Source organism: Mesoplodon bidens (assembly GCF_964165515.1).
Source record: "Mesoplodon bidens genome assembly, chromosome: 10".
NCBI lineage: Eukaryota > Metazoa > Chordata > Mammalia > Artiodactyla > Ziphiidae > Mesoplodon > Mesoplodon bidens.
This window is the reverse complement of record NC_138172.1, coordinates 24,870,592-24,892,271: the sequence shown is the minus strand read 5'-3', so window position 1 is coordinate 24,892,271 and position 21,680 is coordinate 24,870,592. Positions and strand designations below refer to the sequence as shown.

The window sequence follows — 21,680 nt, the reverse complement described above, 5'->3', positions numbered from 1 at the left end:
ACCTCACCAAAATTCAAACTAGGAAAGGGAAACAGCTTTCAACCCACCTGTACAGAACTCCCACTGATCACAGATGTTCGCAAGGGTCCACTGGCAACAGGAGACCTTGGCTGATATCCCCCTACTTTGTACAGCAGCTGCCGGAGTGTGCCAGCAGTGCTGTGAAAGCCATCATCCCTGTCCTGGCAGAGAAACCAGCGAAGGACAAGCCCCAAGCTGGGGGATGGTTCTTTTCTAACCCAGCAACACACCAGTCTCTTAGCTTGTGGTAATTAAGAGCCAGCAGACTGTGGGCAACGCAATTAAGAGGGCTTTTTTCCCTAGGAATGCAGCCTGAGTAATTGGTTTGCTGCTTGTTCATGACATGACTTCCTCCAAAATAAACAGTCATGGGGAATTCTCTTAACTGACTTGGTGAAGGCAAGCTCTGTACCTGTTTGATACCCTTAGAGTTCAATGGGGGAATTCCAAAACACTTTGGGGGAGAAGAGATGCAAATGACTCTACAAAAATCCTTTGGCACAGCAAGTTGAAATGGGATGCAAAACGAAACAGAACACCTTGCTACCCGATGTCATGCTGCGTGTGCGAAACTGTCCCTCAGTATATGCTTCTGGTCAAGACTCCATGCCTATGTGGAGGGTGTAAAATAAGTCCATGCCTCAGGTAGCATGCTTGGGGCTGCGGGAGAGAAAAGGACGACTGTTGCTAACTCAAGCTCATGTGACACATCTCTCAGATGTGCTTCTATTTTTCTGAAGACTGAATAGGTTTCTGACTGTGATCCCGGGAGGGGGACACACACACACACAGACACACACACAGACACACACACGCTTTGGCATCTCTGTGGCTCCAATGTAGACACCTACCAGCACTTCTCAGCCTGGACATTAACACAAAATGACAAGGGAAGCAGCCCCGAAGTCACGTGTTCCCATCACCATGGCACCATGCCACGGGAATCAATTACTGCAGGTTTTTCTCTTTGGAGAACTTAGGAGTAGGGTTTACGAATGCAGGAAGCTCCCTCTCTCATCTCCTGAATAAACTTCTGCCTCTTGCTGCCAGGCTTGGAGACAGGTGGAAAGAATTCAGCTGCAGCACCGTAAGCTGCGAAGTTTTAAAGTTCTCCGTTCCTGGATGGCAGAGGTTGTCAATTCCTCCTCTCCCCAATACTCTAAGCCACAAGGAAGTACACCCCTCTTTATCTTACTGTTAATGATTTTGGATGCTTCTTTCACCACATCAATTTCACAGGCATCAGAGTTCCAGATTTTGAGGTTTTAAGTAGCATTTTAATTTGTTGTCAGTGCCCAGGGAGCAAAAGCTCACCACCACCAAGCGAAACGCTAGAGCCTCAAAGCTATTAGCGAACATGTCGACTAGGTAATGCATCTTCAGGGAAACCAGATTAGAAAGGACAGCATAACATTGATTTTTTTTTTTTAAAGACTCCTATACCTGCAGCACAATGCCACTAAAGCTGGCAAAACAACAAAGGATATTTGCACAATAAGGAAATGTCTTATTCTCAGGGCTGGGGCATTTTCCATGTGAGCATGTGCATATATACAGGGCTGAGCAATTCTACCATAAACCTACAGGCTTTAAAATCCTTAAATAATTCATCATCCAGTGCAAAAGAAAGCTGAGGGAGGGAATCTACCCATGTGAATGGCTTGAAACACCAGCTGAGAGCAATGCTACTCAGGAAGCAGGTAGAGTTTTTTGGTTTTTCCTTCTCTCAAAAGAAACAGTAGCATTTGTATCAAATTAAAACATCTAAGAAACTCATCCACTGGGATGAGAGTTGTGATGCATTTATACAGAGAAGATTCCAAACATGCATTCTTTATCCAGGCTCCCGCAGCCTGCCTACAAATCACTAGACAGTTAAAGACAAACCCCAATACCTTCTATATCAAACGGATCCCCAGAACTTAATAAAACGAGCCCTGGTTTTTGTCTCCTCCACCCACTCTAAAACACATTTAAGTCCAGCCAGATAGCGTCCCCTCCCACCACCAGCGCCCCCCCCCAAAAAAAAAAAAAACGAGCACCAAGTAACTGACAAGTCCTTACCGACTTTGGGCTCTTCTTGGGAACTGGCAGCCCTGGAAAAAATGCAACAAGGAGGGAAGCGGGAAAGAAATCATTAGCATATAAATGTTACCTTTTCCTTAAAGAACAATCCCCAGGTGTTTCATGGCAACCTAGCCATCTGCAGAGTTATGTCAGATTTCTCCCCAGCATCGGAGTTGCCAGGCTGTTCATATCGAATCAAAGCAGAGGGAGGAGGAGAGGGAGAGGCAGGAGATCTATCTGCATTAGCTATGCTGACTTGTACTGCAGCAGCCTGGAGGCTGGGAAAAGAAATTCACAGACCTCAGCGGCCTGGGAAATTGAACACTTGGACAGAATCTCAAATGCTCTTCTGGATTAAGAGCGACTTAATTTACAATTAAGTCCAGGATATTTCCTTTCCTTTCTACTTGTCAACTGAAGTGGACCAATCAGGACAGAGGAAGGGGGTGTATATTTAGTTTCAGAGGAGTAAATGGTTAAAATAAAAAAATTTTTTTTGTCTTTCTTTTTATTCTTCCTTTCTTTCCCCCCCTCTGCCTTTTAGGAGAGGAAATGCCTTCTTTACTTGAATGAGCTGAACACCAAAACAAAAACGGATACTCTTTTGCCAGAACAGCACACAAATCCAATCTGGTTTAGGACACCCTCTGGATCGTCAGCACACCCCTTCACACATCACTCACCCGAGCAAACTCCTATTCAGTTTGCTGGGACTAGCCCCTCGAAAGCAGGCTGCTGGGGAATGAAAAGAGAAATTTCATGGAGCTGAGAGAAAAAGATAATAATGAAGAAAGAGAGAGGCAGAGGAGAAAGAGGGGCTCACTGAACCTTGCTGGCTCTTCCAAAACCCTGTCTTTAGTGGCAGGGTGAGAGCTGAAAGGGGCCGCTGATCTCACTTCTGGGAAAGTCAGAAGCCATTAGGGGCAGACTTATAGAAAATCTGTCACCAAGGGAGTGTGGCAAAGGAGGGCTGGAAAGGAAAATAAAAACATTTATCAGTGTTTTGAAAGTAATCATTTCTGTAAGCAGTCCTCTCATTTCGTTTTTTAATTTTTGGTTTGAGCCAAGGTTAGAATACAAAATGCAGATTCCACCCATGTTAGGCACAGTGCAGGCCCTGATGTATTGGGATCTGATGATTTTGTACCGGAAAGGTCAACCTTTTTTAGAACATGATCCCTAGGTGGTGTAACGATTTCAACTCTCTTGGAAGTGACTTGTCAAACGAGGAGCCGTGCTAAGTTCAGCGCAAGTAACAGGAGGCCGCGGGAGTGGGTGAGTGGGAGGAAGCCACCCAGAGGAGCGCTGCTAATGGGCCCCCTGCAAGAGAGGCGTGACAGGGACTGCTCACCACCACAGGCAGTGGGGGCACTCTTCTGGCACGGCTCGTCACATCACCAAAAGGAGGTCACCACGGTCTGGCACAGTGGCTCTGGGACTTCAGAGTGCACATGGAGGATGTGGCCGCTTCTTATCAATGCGGAATCCCAGGACCCACCCTCAGGGGCCAAGGAATCTGCAGTATGAACAAACATCCCAGAAGATTCTGACAAAGAAGGTTGGAGGACCCCATTTAAGGAAACCATAATACAGTAGAACGAGGATTATTACTCTTTCAAGTCCGGCAAAGTCGGATAGGCTACCTTTAGTGAGTTGCTTTAAAGTTCTCTGTGCCTCAGTTTTTCAACTTATGAAGTGGAGAGAATAAGACTCATTGTACTCGTTGTGATAATTAAATAGACAAAATGTTTAAAAGCCTCATACCTGGCACAGAGCAGGCCCTCAACCCCTTTTACCTTCCTTTGCTAATTTACACCATTCAGGAAAAAAAAAAAAAGTGGTTATGGTTATCTTACTCTAATTAGGGAAAATCATTTTCCTAGCATGCTAAAATGCAAAAAATACGTAGGGGAAATATTTTGCCTATGGATGAGAATAACCGTCTTGAGCAATTTAGATGTCATTTTTCTTTAAAATAATTATTAGGTGCCTTAATTTGTTCATTAATGTGATTCCCTTAAGGAATTCTATCAAGTTATATTAGTTTGGGTCACTGGGTACACTTCGAAATGGTCAAATATCACATCCTTAAATACAGATTTTTCCCTAATTCAGACTGACGTTCTTAGTTCATTGGAATAAGCAACACTTCACTGGAGTGAGCTTTTACCACACTTGATGTCACCCAAGATCCCAATGACCCTCTACAGAACTTTGGAAAGAATCTCCAACTAGTTAGGAGAAGTCAGGGAAAATGACTTTGATCCACACTCTGCTCATCATTTCTAAAACTCTGACCATCTTAAATTCTCAACCTGTTAAGATTTTCATGTATAAAATAAACAGCACCGTGGATTCTCTATCAGAGAGAAACATTCGCACACACACCCAAAGGTTATGCAGGTACAAGGATGCTCAGTGCAGCATGGTTGGTATAAAGGGAACCTGGAAATGACTGGAAGTTCTAGATATACTCAGGGACACCCAAACTATGAAGCCGTCCACAGAGGTTAAAAGGTACGAGCTAACTCTATGGGTAACAGCACGGATGGTCTCCAAACTATAACGTTGAGTGAGAACAGCATGAGGTAGAAGGACAGCCATAGGAGACAGGTGTTAAACATATTCAGACTCTGCAAATAGAGACATATCAAGACTCTGCAAATAGAGACATATCAAGACTCTGCAAATAGAGACATATCAAGACTCTGCAAATAGAGACATATCAAGACTCTCCTTGACTGTCACACATGAAAACTGGTAACTGAAGTACTGTATTTCCGGTGGGGAAAGAAAGGGCAGGGATCGGATGGACTAGTTTGAGCAGACTTCAGCCTTCATCTAGAATGTGTTTCAACACCACCAAATTCACATCTTGCTGAGGCAATAAAATATTAATTTAAAAATAAACATTAATTAATTCAGAGCTATTCAGATAGACTGAAAATAGCTGGGAAGACCTGATGGGAAGCACTGAAAGAGATCCCTGGAAGAATTCTCCAAGACCGAGAGATCCTGGTATGTGGCCCTTGTCTAGCTGGAGGTGACTGCGGCCATCCCACACTGGATGGGTGACAGAAAGCAGCACGATCCCACACCTGATGGCGCGTCAGTGGTTTTCCTTAGGGCAAAGGCATACACTTTGTGCTCCCAGTGGAAGCGGGAAGCTTACTTGTAGGAATCGTGTCACGTATTACATAGGAGGCATATGGACAGGAACAGCACCTGTCCTAAGAGGTTCGTCTGTTCCCTTCCGGGAGAGGAAGGGGAGTTTTGAGAAGAGACAGCAGAAAGAATCCATGGACGGCACCATCTGCTCTTACAGCCTGGGAGGTGGCAAATGCTACTTCAAAGGGATCCCAGAAAATTTCACGGGAAAGTGTACCTTCAAAGTGGGAGTCTAAGTGTGATCTACAGAAGTGAGAAAAGCTTGGGACCTGAGTTTCTCCAGTTCCCAATGAAAAAGGTGTCCCGTTGGAGAAAACAAATGGCAAATTCTTTGCTAGTGACTGAGATCTGACCAATCAACATGAGGAGGAGGAGGAATCTCTTTCCCTTAAATATCAAGGCCATAAACTACACTACTGAACATGTTCTCATATAACTAAATGGCAAATGTTATTCTTGGTGGAATTTTAAAAAGGTTGTACACAAAAGTTTATATGAAAAAAGTAAAAAATGTAACAGAATACATAAGCATCTGGAAACAAAGAATAGAAGGTTATACACTTAAACTGTGTGTTCTTGGGCTCATGAGATCACGAATGGCTTTATTACCTATTTTAGAATCTTCTACAACAAGAAAAGCTTTATTTACTTATGAACATATACATACCCACAGATACCACAATAAACAAGTCTATACTGCCTCTGTAAGACGAATGCAGCAAATTTCAGAACATTTTATTGCATTTTTCAATCTCTAGAGCCATCACTGACCTCTACATCCTCCAAGACTTGCTTACTTTTTCCCAAAATGAATATACACGTAATGAGTTTCTTTAAGCATCCTATTGAAATTCAGACTTGTGTTTGTCCTAGTGACTAAATGGAAACAGGGAAGACATCGGAGAGCTCAGCTGGGCTATCAGGAAGCCAGAAGGAAGCCAATCACCGCCATTTTGGCACCGAGATGAACAAAACCTGAGATGCTGGGAAAGAGACTGGACTTCCCTGGACCTCATTTCCTCTAGGTTTAAAGGAAGTGAGAATGTCAACCAACCTCACTATCCGAAAGAAGCAAGAAAAATCATGCAAAGGGCTTGGAAAAGGTGAATCCTAAAGTCATTGTCAAATGCAAAGTGGATCTTCAAATAACAAAACTGTACTGTGTCATCAGTTTACTTTGGTTTCATTGTGATATTCATCCCCTTTGTACTTGGTTTCTAGATTTGAGCATTTTAATGGAAACATTTGGTTTCCTCCTCAGCATTCCGACAAACACTATGTCACTAATCCACATGTCATCAAACACATGGGATTCTTTAGAGGGTTGGGTAGCAAAAGGCTGCATTAACAACTGTCCTGGTGCTGAATAAGGTAATGCCATGTGTAAGAAGCAAGGAACTATTATATATATTTAGAAAGAGAGAGAGTTAGTTCATGGAGCCCATGGAAAGCCACAGAAAGAAGACTGAGAACTTGGCCAGGGGCTAGTCTTAGATTCCAAAGAGGCTAAGACTACTTCTGAGCACATTTTCATTTCAGACCCCACTAGCTTTCTCTCTTATTCCAAAACCTATCAACACGTACTCCTACACGTAGGACTCAAAGATTACAGCTGACTTTAACCCACTAAACTTATCATTAGGAGTTTGTATTAAGAGAACAAGCAGAGAGTCTCACAGTGATTTACATAAAAAAGATGTTCAACACAGTGTTATTTAAAGAAGATAGAAAATTGAAACAACCTGAATTTCCAAGAACAAAGGAATGAGCAAACATATTGTTATACCAACAAGATGAAAATTTATGAATTCATTAAAAATGAATGGATTGTAAAAGTGAAGACTGTTTAGTGATGTGGGAAAATGGTAATGACATAAGATATGAAAAGCAGATTTAAAACTGCCAGAGGATATAAATTCATTGTTAAAAAATAGATATATGTATATGTCACACATACATCATACACTCAAAGACTAGAAGAAGATGTATTAAAATGTTGCTTCAGAATGCTAGCATGAATAGATCATTCATATTCTTATTACTGGTATTTTCCAAGACTTTACATACAATAGAGCTGTAATCATAAACAGCTAATTGTTACTGAATGTTGCAGCCATACTGTGTGTGCTTGGACAATGGGATATACCTATCAGCTTTAGTGCAGTGCTAGATTAAAAAATAACTGGAGGGCTTCCCTGGTGGCGCAGTGGTTGAGAGTCCGCCTGCCAATGCAGGGGACACGGGTTCGTGCCCCGGTCCGGTAGGATCCCACGTGCCGCGGAGCGGCTGGGCCCGTGAGCCGTGGCTGCTGAGCCTGCGCGTCCGGAGCCTGTGCTCTGCAACGGGAGAGGCCACAGCAGTGAGAGGCATGCGTACTGCAAAAAAAACCAAAAAACAAAAAACAAAAAACTGGAATTTTTTCTAGCTCTCTCTTGGCTCAGTGACTGCCATTTCTACTCAAGTACCTGTGCTACTTACTAAATTACTGGGCCATGGCCTTGATTGAAAATGGGATAAAAAGCTGTCAGAGCCTCTCTGAAGCAAAGCTTCACAGAAGCACACAATTTTGCATACAAATCCAAGGAGCCTCTGAAACCCTGACCAGGGACCCTGAGAAACCCATTCTACTGGGGTCTATGATCCTCAGGTTAAGTCATCTCCTCCAAGCACATGGCTATGGTGTTAGAATTCCTAGGGTGAGGTTCACTTTAGCTGAGTTTGTGCCTCTAAGAAGAACAGTGTATGTAAAATACTTCATCTGCAAATAGAGGGGACAATGAGAAGGATTAAGCAGAAAGGGAAAAGTTCCATTGCTTGCTTCTCCTTCTTTCTTGGGAAGATCTAAAGGGCACAGCTAAAAAAAAATTGAGGAGAGATACTGCATTAAAGAACACAACAGAACGCTCATATTTATCAGCAAAAATGCTGCTGCATGAAAAAATTATGAACCTAGTAGGTAATGATGATGGATCAAAATACTAAGAGATCAGCGAGATACAGATGGGAAGGGGTGCAGGAAAAACAGAGTGAGAAAACCTGTGATTTTCCTGGCAATGCAGAATTGATGATTATTTGACTGCAAACCAGTGGCTCTAAACAATTAACATTAATGGTTAGTAACCTTTCTAAAAAAAGCCATCTGCACCATTCTCTGCCAATTAGTATTTTGTTTGTTCTGTTTAATACATAATATATAAACCATGAAATAAATTTAAATTGCCCTTGCCTTAATGGTGAAATGCTAATAAGGACAGCTCAGAAAATTGAAAAAGGTAGGTACAGTCAGCCCTAATTTTTTCCACTGAGGGCAGGAAGGAAATTAGGGAAAATGCACTCACGCATTTAGGCAAACTGGGCTAAGGGCCTACTATGTGCCAAGAGCTGGCATGAGATAAAGCAATGAACTAAACCTCTAAGGTCCTGTTTTCACAGTGCTCACATTCTGTGGGGAAACAGAGAAGAAACAACTTCTCAAATAATTTCAGAGTGATAACTTCGGTGAGGAAAATGAAGCAGGATAATGGAACAGTAATCTGGGATGCATGGCTAGTTTATACTCGGTGGCCAAGCATGTCTTTCTTGAAGACAGAGTATTTGAGCTAAGACCTGAATCATGAGAAGGGACCATCCATGTACCTATTCATCCATGTAAGATTTATTGAGCTCTGCCATATGCCTAGTGAAGCATGACTCAAGAGATAAAGGTAAATCAGACATGGCCCTGACCTGGACGACTTCATAGTCTGTCTTAAAAGAGAAAGAAGCAAAGCAACACTTATAATGCAGTGTGGTCAGTGCTAAGTGCTGTTATAAGAGGGAGCACCATTGCTCTTGGGAGCATGAGAAACAAAAGCTAATCCATTGTGAAGCAGGGGGCAGAGAGGACAATGAACACTGAGGGAGAGCCAGCATTTAAACATGGGGTCAAGGGGTTGGGAGCAACATGCAATAATTGATGTTAGATTGAATAATGATGATGACCTTTTTTTTTTAAGGGTTTTTTTCTCCCCCTAAACTAAATTAGTGTACCAGCATAAACTCAAGGCCAAGTTTAAAACCAGAGTACATTTCCACTGAAGGACCTTACAAACACGATATATCACAAAACTGAATCCATAAAACCAAATAAAAAATGGTTCTAATTTAGACGTTTCATTTTTTTCTCCTTCCTCTAACCAAATACCATCATCAACCCTGCAGCATAATTTTTCAATGCAAATATGACACCAATTGCCAAGAACGAGAGCATCAGACTCAATGTCTCCAAAAAGATGAAGACATTTTTTCCTTTGGGGACCTCATAATGATCATTAAGAAATATTACGGCCATCATAATTTAAAAAGACAGTTGGACTTCCGACGTATGGACTAAGTAGCTCCCAATGCTGTGTCAGGTGGCATTTTGTTAAGAAGATTAAGAATATAGTTGTACAGCTTTACAGCTATGGAGAAGTCTGCTTCAATTACACAGTACATATAGCCTAATAAATATGTCCTGAAGAGAAATAAATGGCTTGCAAGGCTGCTGATTGCTAATGGTTTACAGAGCCTTTCACCTCAAACTCATAAGCCTTGAATTGGCACAGGTGAAGAGAGACAGGAGTCATTAATACTTTGGGCTGCTCCAAAACCTAGGTAAGATGGATGAATTGCCCTCATGCGATTCCTAAAAGATAAATGTCACTTCAAAAAGGGTATCATTGAAATAACATGGATAGTCCTACTGTTGGCTTTTGAAAACCTGAAAAACACTTTAAAGGGTCACCAACTCAGCTTCTCCTCTCATTTGTTAAAAAATAAATAAATAAATAAAAACGGGGTCTTCACAGACGTAGAGAATGGACTTGAGGACATGGGGAGGGGGAAGGGTAAGCTGGGACAAAATGAGAGAGTGGCACTGACATATATACACTACCAAATGTAAAACAGATAGCTAGTGGGAAGCAGCCACATAGCACAGGGAGATCAGCTAGCTGCTCTGTGACCACCGAGAGGGGTGGGATAGGGAGGGTGGGAGGGAGACGCAAGAGGGAGGAGATATGGGGACATATGTATACATATAGCTGATTCACTTTGTTATACAGCAGAAACTAACACAACATTGTAAAGAAATTATACTCCAGTAAAGATGTTAAATAAAAAAAATAATAAAAAAAAAATTTAAGGGGGTCTTCAAAAGCAAGGGCTGAGTGCAAAAATAACAAGAACTGAGAGCTTGCCTTTGACATACATTTATTCTTCATAACTGCTGTCTAAGTACTAATAGCATCCCTACTATTACATATGAGGAAATTGAGACACCGGTGGTTAAATAACACGGTTAAGGTCACACAGTTAGGTGGTCAGCTGCCTGAAGACTTGGTCTAATGCCAAGTTTGTGCTTTTAAACACTGAACTGTACAGTCTCATTCAAAGGTGTTTCACCAATTTTGGGTCACAGCCCATTACGAAGGGATTAAAATGACAGTGTTGGTGCATACAAAGTGTATTCATAGCAAATTCTGCATATAGCTTCATGGAATATATGGCTATCAACCTATATAGGTCAATGGGTCGAGGTATCTTGGACCCATAACTGTGATGTGAATCTAGGAAGAGGGTTTCCTTTCTACAAATAGCACAGGAGTCTATGCATAGTCAATCAAGTCCTTAAGATGTCTGTGATATTACTCCAAGTCACAGTATGGAAACCATTGGCCATCTAAAGCTACACATGCTAAAATATAACAAGATGGGTCTCTAATTTGAAGGCAATGAAGCCAGTCTTTTAAGCTATTGTACATAACGAACAGGTTGGCTGAACACCAAGCCCTATGGAATACTTTCGAAAGCCTCTACTTTTTTCGAGCTTGAAAATGTTCTGACACTACCTGATAATAGGATTTTTTAAAAAATTGGTGATAGGGAAAAGATGGAGAGAGTCAGAAGGAGAGTGAGTTACGGCATCTTCTCTCCAGAAGGGAAAAGAAAAAGAACTAAAAAAGTCAACTTAAAAAGTCCACTAAGGGCTTCCCTGGTGGCACAATAGTTAAGAATCCACCTGCCAATGCAGGAGACATGGGTTCGAGCCCTGGTCCGGGAAGATCGCACATGCCGCAGAGCAACTAAGCCCATGCACCACAGCTCCTGAGCCTGTGCTCTGGAACTGCGAGCCACGACTACTGAGCCCGTGTGCCACAACCACTGAAGCCCAGGCGCCCTACAGCCCGTGCTCCACAACAAGAGAAGCCACCGCAATGAGAGGCCCGTGCACCCCAATGAAGAGTAGCCCCCGCTCGCCGCAACTAGAGAAAGCTCGTGTGCAGCAACAAAGACCCAACACAGCCAAAAATAAATTGAAAAAAAAAAAAGTGCACTAATTTGTCATGATGTACTATGAAGCCAGTCTTTGTTCTCTAGGGAATATTCCTACCAAGATCTACTTAAAAGGGTGGAATTAAGCCAGTTTTTCAAATGGTTCCAGGAAAGCCCTCTAACTCTATGTGGGTTGAAAATGTTTGTAACTTGGGTATTTGGGATAAGATCTTACCTTAGTCTATAAATGCTTCTACCTCTTAAGAAGACTCCCCAGCTGGCTCTCCTACCACCTGTATTTCAAATTTGAATTGCTTTTTGCACAAATGCTTAAGGGTTGGCCCTGTTATACCCATTCTTTCTTATCAACAGTTCATCGAGGTCTCCCTGGGACAGGAGAGACAACTTGTCTTCAGGGCACTGTCTCCAAAGTTAAAAGTTTGACTTTTAGCTGCATAGGATGTATGGTGAGGATTATGAAACAATAGCTCAAAATAGCTCATTGAAAGAAAAAACCGATAAGGATTCCTTTCCTGGGGTGAAAAAACAGGATGCTGTGTGGGCCCTTATTTTAAGGTCACTGGCCCCAAAGGGAAATCTATCACTGTAATTGGTGCCAAGACATTTCTAGGTTAAAAAAAAAAAAAAAAAAAGCCAGGATCTTTTTCTTCAGGATTACTGACTTTTAGGATGATTCTTTTCGTGGCTGCTTATTTTTTAGCAATGTAAGTTAGGCAGAGGACCAAGTAAGAGATCCAGGAGGGTATCCTGAGTTTTCTCTTTACAGGACACCAAATCCCTAAAATCTGAAGCCCTTCTTGAGGCTTCTTTATTTTTCTTACCATGTTCATCTCCAAAATGTACCCTGAAATGTCTGTTCATCTCCACTGCCACCGCCTTTTCTTGCCTAGGTGATGGCAAGCGCCAAAATCCTGGTTTCTCTGTTTTATTCTTCATCCCCTTTAATGCATTATCCACACAGAGGCCAGAGACATCCTTCTACAGCATACATCAGATTATATAGAATCCGGACTACATATCCCTGTGGCTTCCCAACACAGTTTCAACAAAACGCAAACTCTTTCTGTGTCCCACAAAGCCCTCCTCGCTCTGAGCCCGCCTGCCTCTTTAAATCCCAGCACGCTTCCCCTTGATCATGCACCCCAGCCAGACTGGCACTCTCTCCACTTCCGGGCTCATTCCTTTCATTCCTCTGGGCATTTTCACTGGCTGTTCCCTCTGTCTGGAACACTGTGCCTGCAATCTACGTCGGAGCAGCTTATTCTCATCACTCAGGGCTCTCCTCAAATGTCACTTCTTCAGAGAAGCCATCCAGGGATCCAGGCCATCAGCAGATTGGAAACGGCCTTTTTTGTCCCACTGTATTCACACAGCCCAATTTGTTTTCATAGACCCTGTGGCTCTCTAAAATTAATACATTTGTTGACTTGTTTATCGTTTCTATTGCTTATTGTTATCATTTACTTATTTATTGTCTCCATTTCAGGGACCTTGTATCTTATGCTAGGGGTAGCCTCCCCGCCCTTGAATGGTATGTGGTCCCCAGTTTGATAAATATCTTTAGAAGGAATGCATAAAGCGTGGATGAGGTAAAGGGGAGGGCGGCTTGGCCTTTCTTCTGATCACCATCATCACTGCTGTGACTACTTAACAGCTCTTGATCCTTGGGCTGCTCCTTGATTTATTGGTGAGCTGCCAGGCTCCGCTCGACTCACCTCCACCTCCCTCTGTGTGGAGAGCAAGGTTCCGCTGTGCCACCTTGTGTTCTAAATTCCTTATCACAATGGATGGGAAATGCTCAACTCTCAGACTTAACTGGAGGCTCACAACGCAACCCCAAGCCCAACAGTTACTGGTCCTAGCAAATGAGTGTGTTCTCAGGGGCTCTTGGAGAATCTAAGCACATTTTCACTTAAGGACACCTTCAGGTCTTTCCTTAGAAAAGTAACTTTTATGACAACACTGAGTTAAAAAGCTCCAAATGTCTCACCCTTCCCCACAAAAGGCAAACACACACTGATGAAAACTATTTCAGGTTCCTTTCTTCAGCCAAATCCATGAATCTCTGGAGCAGTTTTAACAGCCTTATTGGGTGTGACAATCACTTTTCTGTCACAATGTACTTCTGCCAAACAAGATGGCAATTTTCCTGTCTGCTCGGTAAGGGCGTCTATTATTCAGCCATCTCAATTAACTTCATTACCGAACTGCTTAATTGCGACGGAAGCCACCGCCAGCACCGAATCAAACTTGACTCCCATCTCTTAAATTTAGAAGATCATATTAGGTTTGGAAGGCAGGGGTCATGGTTAACAACCGCAAGGGGATCCGACTTGTGAATCCAGAAGCACTGCATTATTCAAAGCGTCTGGCAGTCAGACCTAAAGGGCCATTTACTAGAGTCATGTTTTTCTAAAGAGCAAAGGACATATGATGAGCAGCCCCATTCATTTCCCATGGAGATATTAAATGTCTTCAAAATCCTCTTGCTGAAACAGTATCTGCCCTGGTCTAAGTGATTATGGGAATTACGGAGGAAAAAAAGCTGTTGCCTTGACTTTTGTCAGTTTCTAATGATTGCTGCCCCATACAGCTATGGGAAGCAGTAGAAGCTTATGCTTTGTTCAACTATTAGATTTCAGGATTCAGTGAGTCAATACTCATTTCTCCACTTGGATTTGCTTAAAGGCAGAATATGGGAATCAGTTTCACTCCCATACACCCCATCACACACACTGTCCCACTCAGGATGAATATCAATTAGAAAGATCTTTTATCGGTCAAGTACATTTAAGAGGCAGGGGAAATTCAAGGACTGCAAGGACATTTAAAGAAATATTTTAGCTGGGAACAAGATATACAACAGGGCACTGCTGTGAAGAAGTACACTGCATTTATGGCAGGAAAGAGTAAGTAGCAGAAATTCACACTGGAAACAACATAGATGATTCCCCCAGTAAGCATTTATAGTGCAGAAGATACTCAACACGTTTCTCATGGTAGAGATCAAATGCCAGAATCTTTTTGCTCCCTCTCCTGTTTGATTTTGGCAGGTTTTTTCTTTTTAAGGAAATGAGGCTCTAATCAGGTTTAGAACTTAATGCAAATACACTGGAAATGGATTTTTAAAAGCTATCATAAAGTTTTTGAGACTGCTTTCTACATGGAAGAAATTAGCCATAGATATTTTGGGGTGCCCCATGCACAGTGAATGTGTACAGTTCACCCAGTTTTTCGCTTGCTTTTGGATTGAACATTCTCTGGGTTACCCTAATAACTTATACACGACAATGAATTTCTAAAAGAGTCTAACCAAAAAAATGTAGTATTTTGTAGGAGCAACACAGAAAAGTGATGAATCCATCCCTGGCCTTGAGCTCATGCTCAGCTTCTCCCTAAATTAAGAGACCGTGGAAGTACTTGGTAAGACAAAGGCAGAGGTTCCCACTGCCCTTCCCATGGTTTGGATCCTAGACCCCCACTCACACATTACTTCCAAGCATCCTCCTTCCTTTCCTCTTCTCTCCCTAACTTCCTGACAGCCTCCTTCCCTACAGCAGTGATTCCTGCATTTTAGATTTCAGGGACCAGCAAATTTTCACTAAACAGATTTGAGCGACTGGTCACAAGGTGCCAATTCCTTATTCTGCAAACTAGGAACATTAAAAAGGGGGAGGTAAATAACAACCGACTACCATTCCATAAGTAAAAGGATAGTTCAGGGCTTCCCTGGTGGCGCAGTGGTTGGGAATCCGCCTGCTAGTGCAGGGGATACGGGTTCGAGCCCTGGTCTGGGAGGATCCCACATGCCGCGGAGCGACTGGGCCCGTGAGCCACAACTGCTGAGCCTGCGTGTCTGGAGCCTGTGTTCCGCAACGGGAGAGGCCGCGATAGTGAGAGGCCCGTGCACCGCAATGAAGCGTGGCCCCCGCTTGCCACAACTGGAGAAGGCCCTCGCACAGAAATGAAGACCCAACACAGCCAAAAATAAATAAATAAACAAACAAATAAATAAATAAAAAGCCAAGCATTTGGAGCCCTTTAAAAAAAAAAAAAGGATAGTTCAGCAGAGGAAAAAAAAATTAGGAAGGATATAATCTCTAAAAGAGTCTTACACCTTCGAAAAACTTCACTTCATGAATAACCTGCTACTCTACCCTGCTTTTTCTCATTTCACTGTTTACTGAATATCACTGTCACCACAGACCAGAAGAAGGAACACCTCCAGCCACGTTTTTTCTTCAGGCGCCTCTTTTTTGCCTTTTCTTTTCTCTACCCCAGAAAACTACTCCTAAAGTATTGAAAATGGTAGGACCACCTGAGTATATCACCCACCTCCTTTCTCCTAAGCCCCAACCAATCCTACAGAGCAGTCAACCCTCCATCAGGACGGGGCAGCAGTGTGGCTAAGATGAGCCCTCATCTCATTCCATCCTCACTGCAGTACTGAGGAAGGTACAGGTCCATTTATATTTCAGATGATAATGAGGAGGCTCGGGGACATTGCCCATAGCTGGCTCAGGCTGTGTTGCTAGCGAGTGGCAGAGAGGAGGCCAGAAGGGAGATGTGACGTGGCCAAGGGGTTACTTCCATCACTGAGCTGATGCAGAAGCAACGACTGAGAAGAAATGGAGACTTCTTCCGTGAAATCTCTTCCATCCAAGTTCAACACACAAAAATCCATAAACTGGGCTTCCCTGGTGGCGCAGTGGTTGAGAGTCCACCTCCCGATGCAGGGGACACGGGTTCGTGCCCCAGTCCGGGAGGATCCCACATGCCGCGGAGCGGCTGGGCCCGTGAGCCATGGCCGCTGAGCCTGCGCGTCCGGAGCCTGTGCTCCGCAACGGGAGAGGCCACAGCAGTGAGAGGCCAGCGTACCGCAAAAAAAAAAAATAATAAAAAAAAATAAAAATCCATAAACTGATTTCATTTGCATCTTAAAAAAATGAGACGCAGCATTTCCAAGAAGTAAAAACAAAGGGTGTTGAAGGGGTTAAGGTCATGGTTCCCAGTCCAGGTGGCTGTTGCCCTTCAGGGGACACTGGCCATGTCTGAAGACACTGCTGGGTATCATCGCTGGGGAGGAGGAGAGTGCTGCTGGCCTCCAGTGGGTACAGGCTAGGGGTGCTGTGACACGTCCCATGATGCACAGGACAGCCCCTCACAACAAAGAATCATCCAGGCCATGACACCAAGAGTGCCCAGTCTGAGAAACTCTGGGATAAAAAACAACTGTCTCTTCTTCCTTCACCCACCAAAGTCAAAGTGAAAGTGGCTTTGCAGGGGCAGACTACATAAACAAAGAGCCCCATGAATTCATAGGCACTGCTTTTATTTTTCCAGTGCAAGCATTTCCCCCTTTGGTCAATGGTATCTATGGCAAAAGTAATGACGGAGAACATTTTTCAATTTAGAAACAACATAGATATCTCAGGAAGCACAGACCTAACTCCAACTATCTCCAAATGATTAAAATAAATTGATTAGTGTTTATGCAACTACAAGAAAGCTTTCTTCTTTTTTTTTTTTTTTTGCGGTACGCGGGCCTCTCACTGCTGCGGCCTCTCCCGTTGCGGAGCACAGGCTCCAGATGCTCAGGCCCAGCGGCCATGGCTCACGGGCACAGACGCTCCGCGGCATGTGGGATCCTCCCGGATCGGGGCACGAACCCGTGTCCCCTGAATCGGCAGGCGGACTCTCAACCACCGCGCCACCAGGGAAGCCCGAAAGCTTCTTAAATACAGAGTTTTCGATGGGTTCCTCATGCCATGGCCTCTGAACATACCAACTTGTGTCAAAATAAACGTCTAATAAAAACTTAGGTTGCTGAATGAGTGAGCTGATAGCCGACACCAGGGATGGAAAGGAATTCCCTCTATTACAGAATCTTAAAATTGTTCCATGTTGCAGTTTCCTAGCTATTATGGCTGCTACTCTAAGATACAGTACAAAAGGATCCTCTGAATAACTGCCTCAAACGTTGAAATCACAAAAACAGTATATGAGAATTTTTCAAGGCGAAGGTAATATGGCAAATGGAATTTCTAGAAAAAGTATTAAGCACAAGGAAATGGAGAGGATGTGATTAACCATGCTGTATTTTAGATGTTTACTTGAACATCATTCATCTATTATGAGAGATTAGCACAGTGCTGAAGTTCCACTGAATGAAAGAAAGAATGAATAGTGTTTGCTGTATGTGGCGAGAAACAAAAAACACTGAGAACATTAGAAACACAAAAAGGAACAGGAATATAAAATAAAACCAGGTACCAACTTGGCATCAAAAAGGCAAGTTCCATTTTGCCAGTGTACCAACAAGATTTCAGAACCAAAAAAGGATTATGTTCATAAATAAGGGACATGACTAATCTCTGAGCAGGAATACAAAAAGGGGAAATAACAGGCAAGGTACAAGTCGGGGAATGTTTTTAAGTCTGCAGGTGGCAATGCAAAGACAGACTCAATAAAAACCATAGCACTTAACTCCAGATGGTGGTTAAGAATGTGTGATTTAATTTCAGGCAAATGAAGGAAGGTGGAAAAATATTACCCCGAGTAAACTCTCTGCCTCAGAGAACAGTTTTAAAAATGTTCAGAACTGAAAAATGCTTAGAGGGGAGGCTAGGAAGATACCTCTTCCAATAAAGAGAATCTCAATGAAATGAGGTTGCAAAACTAGTATCAGAGAAGGCAAAATAATAATAAGAAGAAATGTAATAACGTTCCTCATAGCAGATGCTTTTCACGTCAGAGTCCCCATCCCAACAAGGTGATCACTAGTTAATTTTCATATGGAACCAAAGTAAAGGTAGAAAATAAACTCCAGCGTCAAGGGGAAAAAAAGTCTGAGGATATCTTCTTTCTTTTGTTTAAAAAAAAAAAAGTATAAATTAAACCAAAAAGAAAGGAAAAGCAGCCAGTTGCTGAAATTTTGAGATGATGATGGTAAAAAGAAATATCTAGGAAGCGGGCCCACAGCAGGTCCATGCCCTCCATGCCCCCCTGTCAGTACCTGCACATGTGCTGTCTTTGGGTCTCAAACTCCGCTGTCTGCGGGCAGTGGGCATGTAATGCAGAAGAGTGTGTGAGGCCAGATGGAAGATAAAAGGCAATGGCAGGCCCGTGGCAAACTGGAATTGTTGGTGCCAGATAAAGGCACGCAAATTTTAAAAGACTTTTTAAAGAGACTACTAAAAAATGCATGAGTGGGTCATGCCAAATCGGGGGAGGGGGTGTAGAGGCAGGTACGCTACTGGGCAGAGATCAGGGATTCTGTTAAACATCCTACAATTCACAGGATGGACCCCTGTAACAAAGAATTATCTGGCCCTAAGCAGGGTGGATAAAATGGGAGATTGGGATTGACATATACACACTACTATACATAAAATAGATAACTAATAAGGACCTACTGTATAGCACAGGGAACTCTTCTTAATACTCTGTAATGACCTATATGGGAAAAGAATCTAAAAAAGACTGGATATATGTATATGTATAACAGATTCACCTGAAACTAACATAACATTGTAAATCAACTATGCTCCAATAAACTTTTTTTGAAATATGTTTTCTTGGAATGTTACCAATCCATTTGCTTCCATATCATCTGCTACAAGGGCAGAGAGCAGAGGTGACAAAAACCGTATGGCCCACAAACCAAAAATACTGACCAATCTGGCCCTTCCCAGAAGAGTTTGCCAACCCTGATTCTGAGTCAACATACCAAGTCCTATTGACTCTCCAAACACATCCCCAATGCCCCACTTCCTCCGTCCCCACTGCCATCCCTTGATTCTACGCTGCCAACTCCCTTCTCCAACCACAATGGCCCTACTGGGTCTCCCCCTTCCATGCCAACTCCTCTAAAATCTATTCTTCCCACATATGCCAGAGGGATTGTCTAACAATGTTAATGAGATCTCGTCCCTTCATTGCTTAAAACTGAACATCACACAGAAAATAAAATCCACATTCCTAACCTTGGTTGTTGGTCTCTGAAACTCATCACCATTCCTCTTGCTCACCTTTCTTCAGCCACACTGTCCCACATTCTAGTTCTTTTCTGGGGCCTTTGCACTAACTGTCCCTTGTTCGTGGAATGCTGTTTCCTTCCTCATGGTCATTCAAATCTCACCACCTAATCGAAAGCAGCCCTCTCGGCCCTACCCTTAAGACTTCATCCAGTTTTATTTTCTTCACAGCGCTTCTCTCTGGATGATATTTTCTTGTTCATCTGATTATTTCTGCCCTTTCTCTCCTTCCTCTAGAATAAAAGGTTCATGAAATCAGGAGCAAACTTGTTTGTTTTGTTTTTGGATGATCTGTTTGATTCACAGCACCTAGACAACGCCTGGCCCACCATGTTCATGAATTTGTCCCTGAAAAGGGGAAAACAAAAGAACCTCTTTACATTCAAATGTAGTCCTGTAGGTAGAAACACAGAATGATTATCCTACAGCCTGCCTACCAATGTAATAATCCTAACTTGAAATTCCTACTCTTCCAGAAAGGGGAAACGATGTCACCACTCCTTAATGAGAATATAAATCACACACATTTATAGTAAATAATACACAAAAACAAATAACTCGGTGCATTAAGTTTACCTTCAAGGAGGATGAGACATTCCCTTACTGGAAAAAAACAAAAACAAAAACAATAATGTGGTTTTAGGTGTGCTGATCACTTTGCATTATGAATATAACAGGATTACAACTCAAACCATCCAACCAAGTCAAAACCTGCATATAAATGTTAGAACAAATAAATGCAGTCTGCTTAGGTTTAAAAATTAGGACCAAAATCAATTTAAAAATTATGAGACCAAAAATCAGAGTTCCTTACTTAAGATGCTGAAAGTGAGGGGTAATTTGTATCCATTGTATAATGAAAGAACAAAAATAGAGACATTTAAAAATTTATCTCATCTTTTGCTATAAGTCATCTCACATGTAAATGTGACCTACCCTCCTATAAAGAATTCTCAAGTAAAATCCTTGATAACTTTCAACCATGGTAATAAACCAAAACAGCAACTTAAAAACTGCATTAGAAATAAAGGCAGCTCCTTAATAGTAAATACAAATGGCAGCCTGTTTAGCACCATGGAAGTGACAGGAAGTTTGCTAAATTAACGTGAAAAACATTTAATAGTTAGGAAAATATCAGGTAGCACACTACATTTGACAAGAGGACTCAACTTCCAAAATTACTAGAAAAACCAAGTATCACAGGTAAGCGGGGAGGTCAATTAGTTTGAGATACTCAATCAGATAAATATACCAAGAAAACTTCCACATCTTCCTTTTTAAATAGAGGTCTGACAAACTGTAAATTGCTGATGCTCATGCAGCAGATTATATATTATTTTACATATAAGAATTTAAGGTGAATTTTTCTTGCGTTAAAGTTTCCTCCTCTTTTGGAGATTGGTTCAAGATGGAGGAGTAGAAGGACATGCCCTCACTCCCTCTTGCAATAGCACCAGAATCACAACTAACTGCTGAATAATCATCAACAGGAAGACACTGGAACTCAGAAAAAAAAGATACCCCACATCCAAAGACAAAGGAGAAGCTGCAGTGAGAAGTAGGAGGGGCACGATCACAATAAAGTCAAATCCCATAACCATTGGGTGGGTGAGTCACAAACTGGAGAACAATTATACCACAGAAATCCACCCACCGGAGTGAAGATTCTGAGCCCCAGATCAGGCTTCCCAGCTTGGGGGTCCGGCAATGGGACAAGGAATTCCCAGAGAATCAGACTTTGAAAGCTAGCGGGAATTGATTGCAGGACTTCAACAGGACTGGGGGAAACAGAGACTCCACTCTTGGAGGGCATGCACACACAAAGTAGTCTGTGCATCAGGACCCAGGGCAAAGGAGCAGTGACCCTATAAGAGACTGAACCAGACCTACCTGCTAGTGTTGGAGGGTCTCCTGAAGAGGCAGGGGGCAGCTGTGGCTCACCACAGGGACAAGGACACTGGCAGCAGAAGTTCTGGGAAGTACTCCTCAGCGTGAGCCCTCCCGGAGTCCACCATTAGCCCTAACAAAGAGCCTGTAGCCTCCAGGGCTGGGTCACCTCAGGCCAAACAACCA

At 42.7% G+C, this 21,680-nt stretch overlaps 1 protein-coding gene across 13 annotated transcripts in view; it reads right to left on the bottom strand.

Moving 5' to 3' along the window:
* Positions 1–21,680, bottom strand: part of MAGI1 (membrane associated guanylate kinase, WW and PDZ domain containing 1) — a 626,907-nt gene that overhangs the window by 44,682 nt on the left and 560,545 nt on the right. For all 13 annotated transcript variants that reach the window (XM_081246536.1, XM_081246528.1, XM_081246535.1 and 10 more), the window contains one exon: positions 2,086–2,117. In XM_081246536.1, coding sequence (XP_081102662.1) covers positions 2,086–2,117 — 32 coding nt within the window. The remainder of the gene's footprint in view (positions 1–2,085; positions 2,118–21,680) is intronic.